This window comes from Sus scrofa, chromosome 13 (assembly GCF_054392235.1).
Source record: "Sus scrofa isolate SSC_HxYL_T2T_F1_AM1 chromosome 13, Sscrofa_HxYL_maternal_Yorkshire_Landrace_v2.0, whole genome shotgun sequence".
NCBI lineage: Eukaryota > Metazoa > Chordata > Mammalia > Artiodactyla > Suidae > Sus > Sus scrofa.
This window is the reverse complement of record NC_139395.1, coordinates 191,866,177-191,883,075: the sequence shown is the minus strand read 5'-3', so window position 1 is coordinate 191,883,075 and position 16,899 is coordinate 191,866,177. Positions and strand designations below refer to the sequence as shown.

At 36.6% G+C, this 16,899-nt stretch overlaps 1 protein-coding gene across 24 annotated transcripts in view; it reads right to left on the bottom strand.

Annotated features, from left to right (window-relative positions):
* ROBO1 (roundabout guidance receptor 1) overlaps positions 1-16,899 on the bottom strand; it is a 1,127,179-nt gene that overhangs the window by 11,214 nt on the left and 1,099,066 nt on the right. For all 24 annotated transcript variants that reach the window (XM_084991649.1, XM_084991648.1, XM_021071380.2 and 21 more), the window contains 2 exons: positions 8,705-9,111; positions 5,690-5,842 (listed from right to left, as the gene is read on the bottom strand). In XM_084991649.1, the coding sequence (XP_084847775.1) occupies positions 5,690-5,842; positions 8,705-9,111 (560 nt within the window). The remainder of the gene's footprint in view (positions 1-5,689; positions 5,843-8,704; positions 9,112-16,899) is intronic.

Sequence of the window (16,899 nt, the reverse complement as noted above, 5' to 3'; positions counted from 1 at the left end):
AACATTCTGTTTAATAAATATGCCATTATTTATTTAGTCAATCCCTACAAGAGGAATATTTAGGTTGTTTCCAGATATTTTATTTTTATTGGCAATGGTCCACTATCATTTACATATATGAGCATGAGAAACTCTTGAATATTAAAATTGTGCCTTGAAAGTTCTTAATACAGTAGCAAATTCAGGGTCCTAGGAAGCATCCATTTTAACTTAGTGTTTCTTATTCTTGTAGTTTTTTCAATTGATCCTTTTTTCGTTCCTTAAGTAGATATGAATTTTTAAAAATGAATTTCTCTTTTTTTTTTTGGTCTTTTTGTCTTTATAGGGCCATACCCGTGGCATATGGAGGTTCCCAGGCTAGGGGTCCAATCGGAGCTGTAGCCGCTGGCCTATACCACAGCTGCAGCAACCCCAGATCTGAGCCACATCTGTGACCCACACCACAGCTCACAGCAAAGCCTTATCCTTAACCCACTGAGTGAGGCCAGGGATCGAACCCATGTCCTCATGGATGCTAGTCGGTTTTGCTAACTGTTGAGCCATGACGGGAACTCCTCTTGTTAGTTCTCAGGCTCATCATGTCTTACTTTCATTTAAATAACCTCAACACTTTATCTACAACAGTGGCCAAAGTACAGCCACTAATTTTCCCAAGAATCTGGAAAAATCAAAAGTTTTTTTTAATCTTACAATATAAATTGCAATAACTAGTGCTGATTTCCTTTCTTTACAGCTTTAACAATTTTTTTTTAAAAAAACAACACCTAAAAAAAAATAGGTACTGTCATGAGATTCCTTCCCATCTTACTACTTATTTATTAAAAATAACCAAAAGGATAGCATAGAGGACAGATTTGTACCAGAGTGCTTCAAGCCAGGAGACCCACCCAAGGCCAAGCTGTTCTAAGTTCATGCTGAGCCTGGGACTGGTCATGAGAGGATGAGAAAAGGAATTCAGACCACTCTTTGAAGCAGAGGGAGTAAGTGACTGCAGGCTTATTTCTGCACTATCTGCTTGCTACAAACTTCAACCAGATTGCAAATACAGCTTATCAGGAAGCTGATGATTGCCACTATCATCAAAGCATAAAATGTCTGGGCTTATCAGGTACAAAGCTGGTGATTACTGCTACCATAAGATTATACAAAGTCTTGGCAATCTATGACTCTCAAGACAAAAATCTATTACCAGCTGCTCCATATAGGCGCTATCTATAACACAAGTAGAAAAGAAAAAGAGAATCCAATGATAATTTTAAGAGTTGTAACTTCCTGTATATAATTGCACTGCATATAATTGACGGAGGAAAATGCTGGTAGGTGTAATTTCTTATATAAACAGATGATCCAATAAATTCTTTTTTTTGGTATTATAAAATAATTACTGAGTCAAATCAGGGATTGCCATAGTACAAACAATTCTACATTTCATATGGTAATAATTAGTACTTTCATCCACACTACTAATAGCTCAAATTGGATTTAACAAATGGGATCATGGAATTCTTACACACACACACACACACACACACACACACACACACACACATATAGACTCTTCCTTTATACAATCATATAAATACCATTCTTTATACAAACTCTCCGAAAACTATTATAATGTATATAAAGTAATACATAAGTGCACATACATGGAGACAATTCTGCTGGCATTAACTCACTTTGGAGATCTAGCACTCTATTTACTTAACTGCTTAAAATCCCAAGAACTTGTAATTAATGATAAATTAAGTAAAATAACACTATTCCGAAGAGGGTGATGAATTTCAATTTATGAAAAGTAGAGACGGGGAAATAACGTAGATTTTTCTTTTAATTGTTTTTCCTTTTTATGGCCACACCTGCGGCATATGGAAGTTTCTGGGCTGGGGTCAAATTGGAGCTGCAGCTGTGGCCTGCACAGCCACTGCAACACTCTACTTGAGCCACATCTGTAACCTATGCCACAGCTTGCAGCAATGCTGGATCGTTAATCCACTGAGCAAGGCCAGGGGTCAAACTCATGTCCTCATGGATACTAGCCTGGTTCGTCACTGCTGAGCCACAGTGGAAACTCCTAGATTTGGTTTTTAAATCAAGTGTGTAAATGCATCAGAGGGGTTAAAAAGTGTGGAAAGAATCTATTAGAAGGTCCTAGAAATGCGCTTAGGCTTGGCTTTAACTCAATAAAATTCTGACTGATACATATTCTTTTTTTTTTTAGGGCCACACCCTTGGCATGATATTCATATATTTTTATCCTACCTTTCATCTGGGTTAAACCTGGAAGTGGCAAATATGAAATTGTTAGATTCTGCCTACCAGTGTGTCTATAGTGTGCAGCCTCTGCTTTGCAGAGTACTCCCTAGGTGTTTAGGAGGCCCAGCATTTACCAACAACTCAATGTGTGGCCACAGTGCCATGGATTAGGGGCTGGTGGGCTGTTATGGGTTGAATTGTGTCCCTTCTGAAATTTATGTGTTGAAGTCCAAATAACTAGTACCTCAAAACATGACCTGTGGGATTTTGCATTGTGGCTCAGCAGTAATGAACCTGACTAGTATCCACGTGAGTTCAATCCCTGGCCCCTCTCAGTGGTTAAAGGATCCAGCACTGCTGTGAGCTGTGGTGTAGGATGCAGGTGTGGCTCAGATCCTGCACTGCTGTGCTATGGCATAGGCTGACGGCTACAGCTTGGATTAGACTCCTAGCCTGAGAACTTCCATATGTCTTGGGTGCAGCCCTAAGAAAGAGACCAAAAAAAAAAAAAAAAAAAAAAAAAAAAGAATATGTCCTGATATGGCCTGTATTTGAAGATAGGGTCTTTAAAGAGGGAATTAAATATTAAAATGAGGTCTCGGGATGTTCCCTAATCCAATCTGACTGGTGTCCTTATAAGAGGACAAACATGTACACTAAAGGAAGACCGAGTGAAGACACAGAGAGTAGGTGGTCATCTATAAGCCTAAGGGAAAGGTCTCAGAAGAAGCTAACCCTGCCAACCATGACCTTGGACTTTTTGCCTCCAGAACTGTGAGGAAATAAATGTTGTTTAACCACCTAGTTTCTGATACTTTGTTATGTTAGCCCTATAAAACTAATACAGAGCTGCCTGAGAAGTATCACCACAAATTATTCTTTATCAGTTCAGACACAGATACGCCATACCTTTTTTTTGCATAGTTTACAAAAATTCTGCAAAGGAAATTTATAATTTGAATAAAATTACAAAGTAAAGATGCTACCCACTCAAGACTAATATGCCATATACTGAAAATAGTTCACATAGGAAGTCTGTGCACGATAATCAAAATTATCTATCCTAGTTGATATATTTTAATCATTAAAAAGCAAAAATGAAAAAACCCTTTATGTTTTACTAATTTATTTCTCATTTTCACAGTTGGAAGCTCTTTAAATTCTTTCTTTCCCCTGCCCTCTCTCTCTTCTGTTAATTGTGCAAATTGTATCTGCCATTGAGTTTCTTCATGAAATGCACTGTAAATACTTTTTTCAAAAAATGAGAAAATGATTTCTGATAAAATGACTTTTGTTTCCATGCTCTAACCACTACTATCAGAAGTATGTGCATTAAGAGGTATCTACATTTATATGATTTTTAGGTAATCAATACATGTTATAGAAACACATAAAATAACACATAGCTTTGCTATTCTTTTTCTTTACCTAATCAGAAAGCATTCAGAATTAAATTCAAGAGCTGTTAGTACAATAAATAAGTAAAAGACGAGTGGTCATCAAAATGCTATAAGGAAGTTGAAGCTAGGATTTTAAAAAATTCCCTTCATTATACCTCCATTTTGTTTATTTTTGTGACTTAGAGACAATAGTTACTGGATTCTACATTGTCAAATTCTGCATAAACACTTGTGAAATGAACATTTAGAAATTTAAATAATATTTCACATTAACATTTTGGCTTTACAAATATTTTAACTTATTTCTTTGGTATTTCTGAAATTAACACACGAAATAACTTGGTTGCTTCATCATTCAATTTAATAGCTATTATTCAGAAACTAGTTAGAATTTATACTTAATTATTAAACACACAGAAATAAGTACTACAGAATGTAGAACAATAAATATAGATCACAATTTTCATGCATAGTGTCATTTATAACTGCAACACTATGCCCTTTAACTGGCATGCTTACATTATTTAAAGCATTTTTTAAAAGCATCACTCAATGCCAGAAGCCCCTCAAAACAAGTATTAATAAGAGGTAGAAAGAGCTACATAAAGCTTTAGGCCAGTTTTTTTTCCCCTGATGTATTCAACCCAGTGTATTTACATCAAGGTTTGATGTTTAACCAGTTTTTCTGTTAGGGGTACTCTCTTTTAGATAATAAAAACTGATAAAACAGCTATAAAACTTGTAAAATGCCATTACAGGGGTCCCATAAATGTAAAACTGCCAATAGAGTTTGGGGATTTACACCTAATGTTTGTGCCTTCACAGAGGCAAACATGCACAAAGCCACTATAATAACCCTTCAAAATCAGATAATATTCTGACAGCTCAGTTTCACTGACAAAAGAATCCTGGGCAGGATCCAGTAGGCCCAGGTGCGCTGTGTCATGCCAGTATTTAATGTAGTCTAATATCAGATAGATGCTAGTGAGAGAAAATACTCCGAATAAACTACAGATAATAGCATGGACAGCCACTCATTGCAAAATTACTTGTGCTCATCATGCTGTGAGCTTTGTATTAAATTTTTCTGTCAAGTGGCAGGAATCACAGGGAGAAGTGCCTCAGAAAACCCTCCTTGTAACCTTGGATAAGGATCTATAATATTAGGCTTTCATATGATAATGGCAAATGATGCCCTTTTTGAAAAATTGCTGACTGGTAATGAAAGTTCTAATCAGATTGTGGCTGGAGAGGACCAGGAGGTGGGGAACGAACAATGCCTGCGACAACCTTCTTCCTCCACCCCTTTAGCAAATTTGGCTAACTTGACAAGATGGGTGAGTCTGAGAGAATTTATCTTACATGAATTTCCAACAAAGCCCTTGGGGTTGTTTTATAAAATGAGAAGGTGGCGGTTTAATAAATGCTGGGCCACCTGAGGCATTTTCATTAAAGGCTTTCTCTGGACGACATCACAGTGTTTGCAGTTGCTCTCCTGTGCTCCCTGGAGAACACAAGCCTCACCTCTTCAGTGAGAGTTGATGTTGTATGTGAAGGCATGAGGGAAGATGATTGGACTTGCCTTCTGATGCACAAGCTAATTGTTTATAACACCACTCTAGTCAGAATGAATATTCAAATGAGTTTATTGTCTTCTATTTGCAGGTAAAACTCCCCAGCAAAAAAAGTGAGAACCCTTAGGAAGTTTTCCGGGAATCTGATGAATGTTAACTCTATGGCCTTATTTCACCTACAATGTTTCTTTGTTTAAAACTATAAAATAACCTTTTAAGACTATTAAAAGCATTGTATGATGTTTCAGTTTCTTAAATAACCCACCTATTAGAAAACGGCAGCAACTTGAGATGCCTGACAACATATGGAAATGGATCATTCCTATAAGGAGTATGAGGCTTACTGTCAATGAATTTTTGATGCAATTTCGAATGTCAGTGGATGCATTTTCAAGTAGCTGAGAGCCGGGGTGAAGAGGCGAGATTCATAGATGTTTTCATCCATTTCAATGGACTTACCATCTGTGTAGGTTTCTCTGCGCAGATGTCCCGGCTGGTGTTTTTGTTTCTTGGCTGGTCTGGCCTTCTGCACTACAGCAGCACTCATGTTGCTATCTGTAGACACAGGACTTGTGGGTCGAGGGCACTGGGATGCATGAAAATGGCGGCGGCCTGTGGAAAACAATCAAAGCCAAACTCACCAATAAAGTTTAATTTAACAGTGATAACAACACCACACTAAAAGTAGAAACATCCTAATTTAAAAAAAAAAAAAAGCTTAAATAAACTATTCCAGTAAATAACAGGATTTTGTTACTCTGAGTTATCCCCTGGAACAGTACTCTAAGAGTATTTTCAGGCTCTTTAAAAAAAATGGTATTTGATTCTGTTACATTTCTTGATACATATTTATTAAAGAAAGACATTGTGGCTATTTTTGCAGCTACCTTCATAAAGTGTTATTGTCAAATAAAAATATTAATTGCATTTTTACATAATATATCCAGTTTCTGTTGCTTTCTCAAAACAATTTCTTAAGGTCTCTGGCTAATCCTTTTGAGGAAGCAACAGACTAGCCAGAGACCTTAAGAAGTTCATGTTCTAAGAATGAAGAGTACTAAATACACCTCTTATTTTAATTAAGCATATGTTTGTGCTATTAAAGACAGATTCCTAATATCTTAATATATTCTCAGGTATTTTCTATTAAGGTAGCCTCAAATTAGGCTAGCTCCCATATTTAGACTTGCCAAAAACTACTCACGTCCCTTTTTCCATCACAAGATACTTATTTTCTTGTTCTGGATATTTAAAGCAACCCCTACAGAGATGTCTATGTTTTTGGTGATGGCAGAAGTCGTTTTTGGTTGTTTGCTTTTGGAGAGACAACATTCACAGGTGAAGAATGACTATGTTAATCAGACACGGTACACTGCAGTGCTTTCCAACTCTCTGGCTTTCTTACAGAGACTTATTACAAAGGCACAAAATATTTAAACCATAAAGGCAATGGAGATCTATAGGCACTACACCTGAATTTTGTTATTTTGGTTTCTTGAAATACCAGAGATACAAATCCAGATACCATTTTTTCTGTTGTATCACAAGGAACTTCAGAGAGACCAAAACAACATGTGTTTGGCTCTAAACAGGATAAGCCACGTATAGTAAAATCAACACATTTAAAGATGCTAACTGAAGCATATTAAATAATAGACATTAATGCGGCCAAGTGAGAAGCAATGTGATTGGATTATTCATTTTTATTAACTTCAAGTCATATGATAAGCATCACCTTTTCCTGAAAAGACACATTAATAGGCAGGGTCCAATGCATGTTTAGCTCATTATAATTATGAGCCAAATGAAAACCAGAAGAGTCACTAAATTACAATACAATAAAATATTAAACCAAACTCTCTTTAGCTATGATGGAGACTCTTACAATTAAAGTTACATAGCCATGAAAAAAGAGAATTAGGGCTGAGACTGAACCCATTACTCATTCTATCGTGTAAGGCCATCTACTGCTCATAGACCCTGAGGCATAAGGTCGTTTACAGATGAATTTTCAACATTATTTCTATGTCTCGTTGATTTAACGAACTGAAACACGCCCTTAATGGAATCTGAAAGCAGTAGTTTGAGATGCTTAATTTCACTTACTTATTCTTTTTTTTTTTTACAGAAGATTAAAAAATAAGGAGAAACAAAAGCTATACATAAAATTAGATGTTATTAGGAAAGATAGGTTTGCATGCTTATTTTATTACATTCAGCAGCTATTAGGGGGAAAAAGGAAATCTGGTTGAATATCATAGAGTATTAAGTCTGCCTGAAATAAATGCACATTTTACAATAATAGAGAGGTATTAGACATTGTTTTCCTACAATATATTCTTAATAAATAATATATAGAAAAAACCTTCTGATGGGAGTTAAATTTTCTCTGAATATATTCCACACTGATAAGAACAATGAGCAATTCAATATCTGAAGAGAACATGGAAGACAACCAATGTTATAGTTATTAAACCAAGAAAAATAAAACAACAAAATAGTAATTACTGATTTGTTGTCATAGTCTTTTCTTCCTCAAAAATGCCTCTTTTTCTTGTTGACCACATTATTTTACTCTATATTTTCTTGGAATATACAGAAATATATACACACATTCAATGTGTGTATGAATGTATAAAGTATGTATTCCATTCTAAAGAAAGGAAAGTCATGTGATAAATGTATGATTTAAATTATTTTTTTTTCTTTCTAATACTATTTACTTTCTAAAGAGAGTTGGGAGTAGAGGATAAGTAAAAATGAGTAAGAATGGATATACAGTAATTTAAAAACAGGCAACTGGCAACTAAAATGAAAAATAGAAAAAAGTATGTTTGGATTAATTTGCACACCAAATTATTGGATTAACAATGTTTACTTTAAGCGTGGAATATATTTATGCTTGAAAATGTGTGTTTATATCTTCCCAGTTAAATTAGTATTATTACTGAGAGGGCATGAGGAGAATGGGGATTAAGGAAAAATAGCCCAATTTCCAACAGTTGAGTGTCCCCTATGGATAATTATCTATTTCTCCTAGACAATTTCTAATTAAAAAAGGTGAGGGAATTACTTCAATCAATTTTATTTTGGTTACATTTTACATCTCAAATATATATATATATATGTATATATAACACAAACCTCATTTAATGGATCATATGCATTCCTAAAGAAACTGTATATGTTTGTATATTTGCTGTATTTTAAAAATGAAGACTTTTCAGGTAGTTTCACTCTCATTATATAGGAGTTATTAAATAAACATAAATAGAAGATTTTAAAAACCTTGTTAAGAAAAAGGGAATAAGCAAAATACACCATATTCTTGGACCTTGGTGTCGTTAGGCAACCAAAAAATAAAAAGAGAGCAATAATAGTTGCATTTCACACAGGACATAAGATTATAGGAGAACAACCAGCAACTGGCATATACACATCGAGTTTCCTTTTCCATCTTGGTGAAAGACTTACCAGCAGCATCCTGCATTTGGCGACGAGCCACCTTCAGACCAGCATACTCGGCTGCTGCTGCGACCGCCTGGGCAAAATCGGCATCGGTGAAAAAAGAGCCGTCAGAAGAACTAACACTGGAACGTCCACTGGAAATGTTGTCCTCCTCTGAGGCTGAGCCCCAGCCATTGATCATGGACCCAGTGACAGAGCTCTCCAGGTCCCCAACACTAGAGGCAGGGGTTTGCTCAAGCCCGCGTAACAAAAGCCTTCTGGTCTGCATCTTGGCCACTTCCATGTCGGCTTCGTCTTCTTCCTCTTCTGGAGCATCCGTATCCATATCTGAGACAAGGGGTCCTGATATGTAGCCATAGGTATGCGGTGGGGAAATTGGCCGTGGAGGTGGAGGAGGGCTCACAGGCTGCCTTCTGTGGGAGGATGAATAAATAGGTATGGCTTAGCTCATAACTTAAGACACAAAAGCATAAATCAACCAAGAAATTCACAAGTACACCAATTTGATCTTTGTTTCTTTGGAGCTAATTTGTTCAGGAAAAACAAAACAACAACAACAACAACAACAAAAACAATGGGAAATAAGAGCATGTCTAAGTTCTATTTTTGAGTTGTAAGAAATTTACCTCCAAACCAGACGTATGAGGTACTTTTAAACAAGGTGGGCTACCTTTTGATTGATTTATTTAATTTTTAGCTTTGCCTGCGGTATGTAGAAGTTCCCGGGCCACAGACTGAACCAAAGCCACAACTGTGACAACCATTGAATTCTTAGCCACTAGGCCACCAGGGAACTCCCTGATTCAAGTTTATTAGAAATAATCTCAGCTGCCTATAAGTCACCTTATGTTTTATTTTTTGGATTATGTTCAGTTAAAAAGGGGTAGAGATTGACACCTACGTATTTGTCCTAAAATATACAGAACACTGTTGAGAGGTTATTATAACCAAAGACAACAGACATCAGTCCTAAAACAGGCTGCTCCAGGAACGCAGAAATAAGTTCCTTTCCCTTTCCTTCATTGCCAATCCTACAACTGCAAGCAAATGGACTCTTTCATTTTGACAATAGAGAGTAGAATTTTCTAGGATTAAAAAAATTATACATTGAGCATATGATACAATTTCCTTTAGATTTTATTCTATTAAAAACAGGAGTTCTCATCGTGGCTCAGTGGTTAACAAGTCTGACTAGCATCCATGAGGAGGCAGGTTCAGTCTCTGGTCTTGCTCACTGGTTATGGATCTGGTGTTGTCATGAGTGCGATGTAGGTTGCAGATGCGCCTTAAATTAAAAGAAAAAAAGAAAACAGCAAAACTACATAGGAGCTGGTCAAGATTTAGCTTAGGGACCTGCTATAGAGAAGGAAACGGAAGTTCAGTATAGCACAGTTTTTAGGGTGGCATGGCAGTGGTCTGAAGAAAAGGTTTGGTGCTTTTTATCCCAAGGAATTGACACTTCAATAAACATGTTTCATTAACACAAATAGAAAGCATTAAAAATATATGATTATTAAAATACCACAATTAATTAATTCGTTGAGCACCTACTTTGCGCTAAGTATTTCACAGTGTTAACTCATCTAATTCTCACAACAACTTTCTAAGGTACTTATTTTATTATCATTTTAACAGAGGAGGCCATTGCAATTCAGAGGAATTAGGACCTTGCCAAAGTGCTTACTACTAGTATGTATCAAATTTAGAATTAAATCCCAAATTCCATTTCCAAGTTCATGGACTTTCCTCTAGGAATGATATTATTACACATACATATATACACATACACACACACACACATATACACAGACATAGACATGTAATAACATATGTATACACTCCAGTATAAATTGTTATTTTTCATTTCTGGGTGGTTTCTAATGTATCTGTGTGTGGCACTAGAAGAAATATGAAAAATGTCCCAAGCTGAAGTTATTTAAGAGATTAAAATGGATAATTGTTTCAATATGGAGTGTGTTATACACATAGGCAGAAAACCTTTGTTTAATTTTGGATTGCAATAAAATACCATACTTAAAAGTTAATTTACAGTCTTTGTCAGCATGCACATCCAAAATACCACAAGAAACTTCTTTTTTTAAACACATGTAAGACTTTTTAGCACAAAAGGGACTATTTTGACCATCAAAAAAGGGATGTAGGACAGCCAATTTCACAATGAAAGGATGCCAGCATTGTTGTATTTGGATAATCCACATTGTGTGGAGCAAAAACATCTTCACGTTAAATGAGGGCTGGCTTTTAACTACAACCACCCTGTACAAATGCGGGGGAAAGACAGAAAAATTTATTCAAACCATCTGTAAATAAGGCCAGCCCAGGGAATGTGTGATAAACATGTACAGTTTGAAGTATGTAATATATTCTATTTGAAAACAAAAGGCTATTTCAGGATGTTGCACTCAAGTGGGATTCCCACAAATGAACCTCAACCCCCTCAAGGGGTTTCAATGTGTTCTGAAAAAATGTACAAGTATATAACTGTGAATCATAACACTCTAGGCTCCTGAAAAAACGATACCTTCATAAACATGTTCAAGAGAAAAAGGGACTAATACCATTAATTTATGAAAGCAAGCGGTTTTATAGTTTACTACATACCATTTACCAAGCAAAACATCAAAGGGGGAAAATGTACACCTTTGAGATTCTTTTCTAAAACTGGTGTAGCTTCAGTACTTTGTATAATTAACCATGTACTGGCTTGTAAATAGATAAGATATTTAATTTCCCTTTGCCTTCTTTCTTTTCTTCCAACTATATCATATTTAGTTCATATACATTGATAAAATATCAGTAAGCTTCCTATTCCATACATGAAATTTACTTTTACTTTTCAAGAGATTATTATTATTTTTTTACTAAATATCAACTACAGCAAATTCAATAGTACCAGATACTTTCGAAAACAATAAATGTAAATAAATTTACTTATATTATTTTCATAGTTATTGCTGAAAAGAGAGAAGAGAGATTCCTATTATGTTGATCATCTAGTTTACCTAGTTTTAGACAAAAATAGAGTATCTTACAAACTCATTAGAATGTCAAAACTGCAATATCTATAGTAATACACTTATGAAATACTTATTTAATTAAATATTGCAATGTTACAATGGTTTTAGCACAGTGATTTCTTGTTAATATACATCACACTATTATGTATAATGCCTCTAATCAATAATCAATGCCTCTAATCAATCACCGTAAAAGTAAAAAATGTATTTAGTGTTTAAACATTTATTGTGTACCAACTACAGTGAAGAATTTTCTAGTGTCTGAGACCAAAGGGACTACAAGCAACAAGAGCTTAGACAATGGCTTATGGTTTATACTTGAGACATTGAAGGATTTGATTTTCAAGCACTCCTGGTTACTAAAGCTAACTCTGTATCAGGCCATGGCAGACTATATTTTGCAAAGATGTCCACAACAATATCTTCCATCCCCAGTGCTCTTCTGAGATGAGAACTTGCTCTTCTCCATCAACAGAGGGAATTTAGCTCTACATTCATGAATCTGGGTGGACCCTGTGGTGGAATGTGGCAGAAACTGTGCCCGTTCTGAGTGTAGCTCTTAACTGGCCTGGCAACTTCACTTTCTGGACTTCTTGGAAGGCTGCTGCCATGTAAGAAGTGCCACTTCCCTGAGATCTCCATGTTAGGAGAACCCTGGGCTATGACAGAGACCCTGGAGAGGCCACAGAGCACTAAGACGTCAGGCATAGGAGTGAAGAAACTAACTTGAAGTAGATCTCGCAGCCCTAAAGACCAGAAGAACCCATGTGGATCAGAGTTGAGTTGCCCAGGTAAATCCTTTCAGAATTCCTGACTCATGGAATTATAAGTAAAATAAAATGGTTTTAGGTGATTGTGTCTTAGTGTGGCATGTCCGGCAGCAATAGAAACAGGAACTTAGGCACTACGCTAGAAATTCAGCTACATACAATAGATATGTTCCTTGCCTGAAGAGACTTATAGTCTAGTGGAGGAAACCAACAATTAATTAAATATGCAACAATAATACAATATTCACAAAGCTCCATGACAGATGATACCTAGGGCACTCATTGTGGGAACACAAATAATTGGCTCCTATCTCAGAGCTGGGACATCAGGAAAAGATTCTCTGAGGAGTTTCTGCCATTTAATCTTGGATCTAAAGGGTACATAAGGAGTTCTCTTGTGGCAGGGGGTTAAGGATCTGGTGTTGTTACGACAGTGGCTTGGGTTGCTGCTATCATGAGTATATCCCTGGGCAGGGAACTCACACATGCTTTGGGCATGGCCAGTAAATACATAACTAAATAAAAGGCACATAACTGTTAGCTCCAAAAAAGAGATGGGATGATGGTGTCCCAGGAGGATGGGATGGCAAATAGAAAGACCTCAAGGTAGATGACAGCACTGGTCATTCCAGGAACTGGAAGAAACTTAGAGTGAAGGCAACATGAACAAGGAGGAGGGGAGTGCCAATGGATAAGGAAAGGGAAGCACGCAGGGGTCAGATCACAAAGGGCCTTGATTGCTACATTAAGGAACCTTCTAAGGGAAATGAGCAGCCATTGAGAGATTTTAAACAATGGGGAGACTTGATCAGTGTGGGATTTTAAGAAAATGCCTCTGTACAGTGTGCAGCAAGAAGATTAAATTGAAGAAGGGGCAAGCCTAAAGGCAACAAGACCACTTACGGGCCATTACAGTAATACAGGCAAGAGAAAATGGCTGTCAGAAGTAGGAAAGTGTCTTTATGGCTAGAGACGTGTACTGCTCTCTGAGTGATATTCAGGCAGTAAAAATCTGTAAGAACAGAGACTTGGACATAATGGTCTAATGCTCTAGAATGAAATACGTAAAGAAAGAGCTATCTGTCTTTAATGAGTGCCTCATTAGGAAAGTGGCAGGATGATGAGAAACAGTAGTCATCTACTGATGGGGCATCTGAACAGGCCAGGGTTTGAGAAGAGGCTTGACTCAAAGACTTAACTAGAGGTGGGAATTATAGATTTACATGTAGTATCAAAAAGATAGACATGACTTAAATGTCCAGTATTAAAGAACTGTTTAAACAAATTACAGCATACATTTGTTTAATGCAAGTATCTAAATAGTTACTGGCATGGAAAAATTTACTATTCAGTGAAAAGAGTAGCTTATAAAATTATATTGGCATGTCACAGTTTCAATGCAATGTGAGTACATGTAGAGATGAAGGATGGATAAGATCTTTACCAAGATTTTAACAGTGACAATTTCTGACCACATAGATCATTGGTACTTCTGTACTTTCATTTTGTTTATCTGTGTTTTCAAAAATTTCTATGGTAAACATGTACAATATACCTTCAGCATGAAAGAGCAGTGATAGTTTTTATGTTTAATGGACTTTCATCTACTTCTTATTAGTGCCCAGTGTTATTTCCAGCAACAGTCCTGGAAATAACAATTCTCCTTTTGGGAGGGGGGTGGTGCTCTCAGCATGTGGAAGTCCCCGGGCCAGGGACTGAACTCACATCATAGCAGTAACTTGAGCTGCTGCAGTGAACAACGCTGGATCCTTATTGCAGTGCCACAGGGGAACTCCAAAATACAATTCTTAATACCTTCATAGACTGAAAGTCATACCTTTTAAAAAAGGCTGCATATCGTCAAAGAGGATTTTAGGTGCAGACATCCAATGCACTTCCCAAATATCCATATTCATTTTGAGGTCACCCCCCCAAAAAAAAGCAACAGGGGGAAAGTCATTTCCAAATTCCCCTCTAGTATCAGATTCCACTTATCAGATACTTACTGAAGAAAGCTTTGTGGAATTCAACGGCATGAGTAAGACAATAGCTCTGCTCTCAAAGAGCTTTTGATTTAGATGGGCAAACAAAAATACAAATAGCCAATGCTAATGCAACATGAAAACCTGATTAGTGTGGTAGCAGAGCTGTGAACAGACCACTGTGAAGAGGAAGAAAAAGATTAGTTGATTTTTGCCAGGCAACAAGAGGAAAGTTGTATAGGTGTTGAATTTGAACAGGCTTAGAAAGATAAGTGATGTCAGGCAATCAAAGAAACAGTATGTACTTAGTGAGGACAATAAGGATGTTGGTGGCAGCCACAAGAGGCAAAAGCTACCTGCCCCACCTGCTAGCTCTAAAGTAGCCCTCTGTGGGCCGGAAAGTAGCATTGCTGATGAGATCTTGGTGAGTTTAAGACACATTTAGGGAATTTCATACAGACTAATTAGCAAAGTGGGAATTAGTATGGAGGGATTAGGTGGGAAGAGGTAAGTAAAGGAAAAAGAACTGAACAGTAGAAAAAAAATTGCATTGGGGAAATAACAATTAAAAACAATATATACCGGAAAAAAAAATAAAACAGTCCTGTGGGGGGGTAGGGATGGAGAAAGAATTGTAAAAGGCTTTGAATACTGAGCTAAACAGTAAGACTTGACATTGAATAGGGAGTAATATCACCAAACTTGTGTGTAAAGAAAGATTATGTGGAGAGTGGACAGAAGAGGGAGAGAAGAAAAGTGGTAATTAGTTCAAGGATATGGCAATATTTCAAAGGATAGAGACTGAGGGCCTGCCCTAGCAGCTCTAGAAATGGAAAACTAAGAACCAACTCAAGAGATATTTTGGAGTTAGAAGTGAAAGGGTTTGGTGAATAATTTATCTTGGGGAATAGCAGGAAGATAATTGAGCTGATTTCAAAATCACCAAGTTTTTTGAGTTAATTAATGTTTTGTGAAATAAACAAGGATTAGTGATTCCAGATTGCCAACAAAAGAAAAGAGGGAACAAGTCTGAAAGGTCAAGTGCAAAGACAAAGAATTTGGTTTTGGACGCGTGTAGTTTTAGATGTCTAAGTGAAAATATCACGATGGTGTTCAGGAAAAAGGGACGGGCTGGCTAAATCAATTCAAAAGCCATCAGTATATAGGTGATAGCTGAACCATGTGTAGGAGGGATGGTGTAAGGGTGAGGACAGTAGGGATTGCCTTAGGTACTTTATATACATGATCTCATTTGATTCTCACAAAAAAATTAGAAAACATGTCATCACTGCAAGTGATAAAGTGTGATAAGGACTGAGAAGCCTTTGCAATAACAAGTATGAGGTTATTTTCTGTAGCCTGAGAGAAGCAAAATGGTATAAACTGGAATGCAATGGGCTCTGGTGTGAGTAAGAATTAGGAAGGCAGAAGTGGTTAGATGATCCCAAGGAAAAGGAGGGGCAAAGAGTATGATAACTAGAAGAAGTGAAGGAAAGTTTAAAAAGTAGTGGAGTTAATAGTGAAGAGAGAGGGCTGAATGAAGAGAAAGAGGTTGAGAAGTCAAGCGCGATAAGCTGATTTTTGATCATTTTCAACACAGGTGAAAAGGATAACATAAGGAAGACAAAAGAAGAGCTTTCCAGGAAGAAAATACTGGGAATCACTTGTAACACAGAGGAGCACAGTGAGGAAAAGGGTAATTGAAAGAATGAGAAAAGAATGCTAAGGAATTTCAGAGCTAATAGCCTCTATTAGTGTCTCATTTTCTCTGAATGAGAGTGGCAGAGATGGCTTTGACCTTAATAGGGAAAAGAGATGCCTTATTTTTTCTCAGTCTTCCTGGGTTAACAGTATTAAGTTTACATGTCTAGCAATCTGACTTCCCCCTTGACACACGCAAGAAAATTTAACTTCTTCCTTCATTTTAGAGAATATCTGAGTGAAATTTGGTAATAACCTCTTACTGATAGAATAGTTAACAAACACTGCAAATCCTATTTTAACCTACAGAATTCAAGCAGCGTAAACCAGACTTTGTTATTCATCAAGCATACTGAGGGGAGTTCTTCTGAGGCAAATAATATACTCAGTTTCAAATGATATTAGGAATATAGAAAGTTATACATATACAATGTGTTAAGGGCAATAAAATAGTACAAACAAAATAATCACAATGAGAGAAATGCTAACATGATGCAGTAATAGCTTTTATGTGGTAGAAATGACGAATGAAGGATTTATGCATGACAAAAATGTACTGGTTGGCAATGCTGAATATATAGGTTAAAAAAAGTCTAAGACACACACACACACACACACACACACACACACTATTTAGCAGCTTAGACAAAAGAACTACAACCTAACATCACAACCAAAGGCACCTGAGGTTAACATAAAATGAATTTACC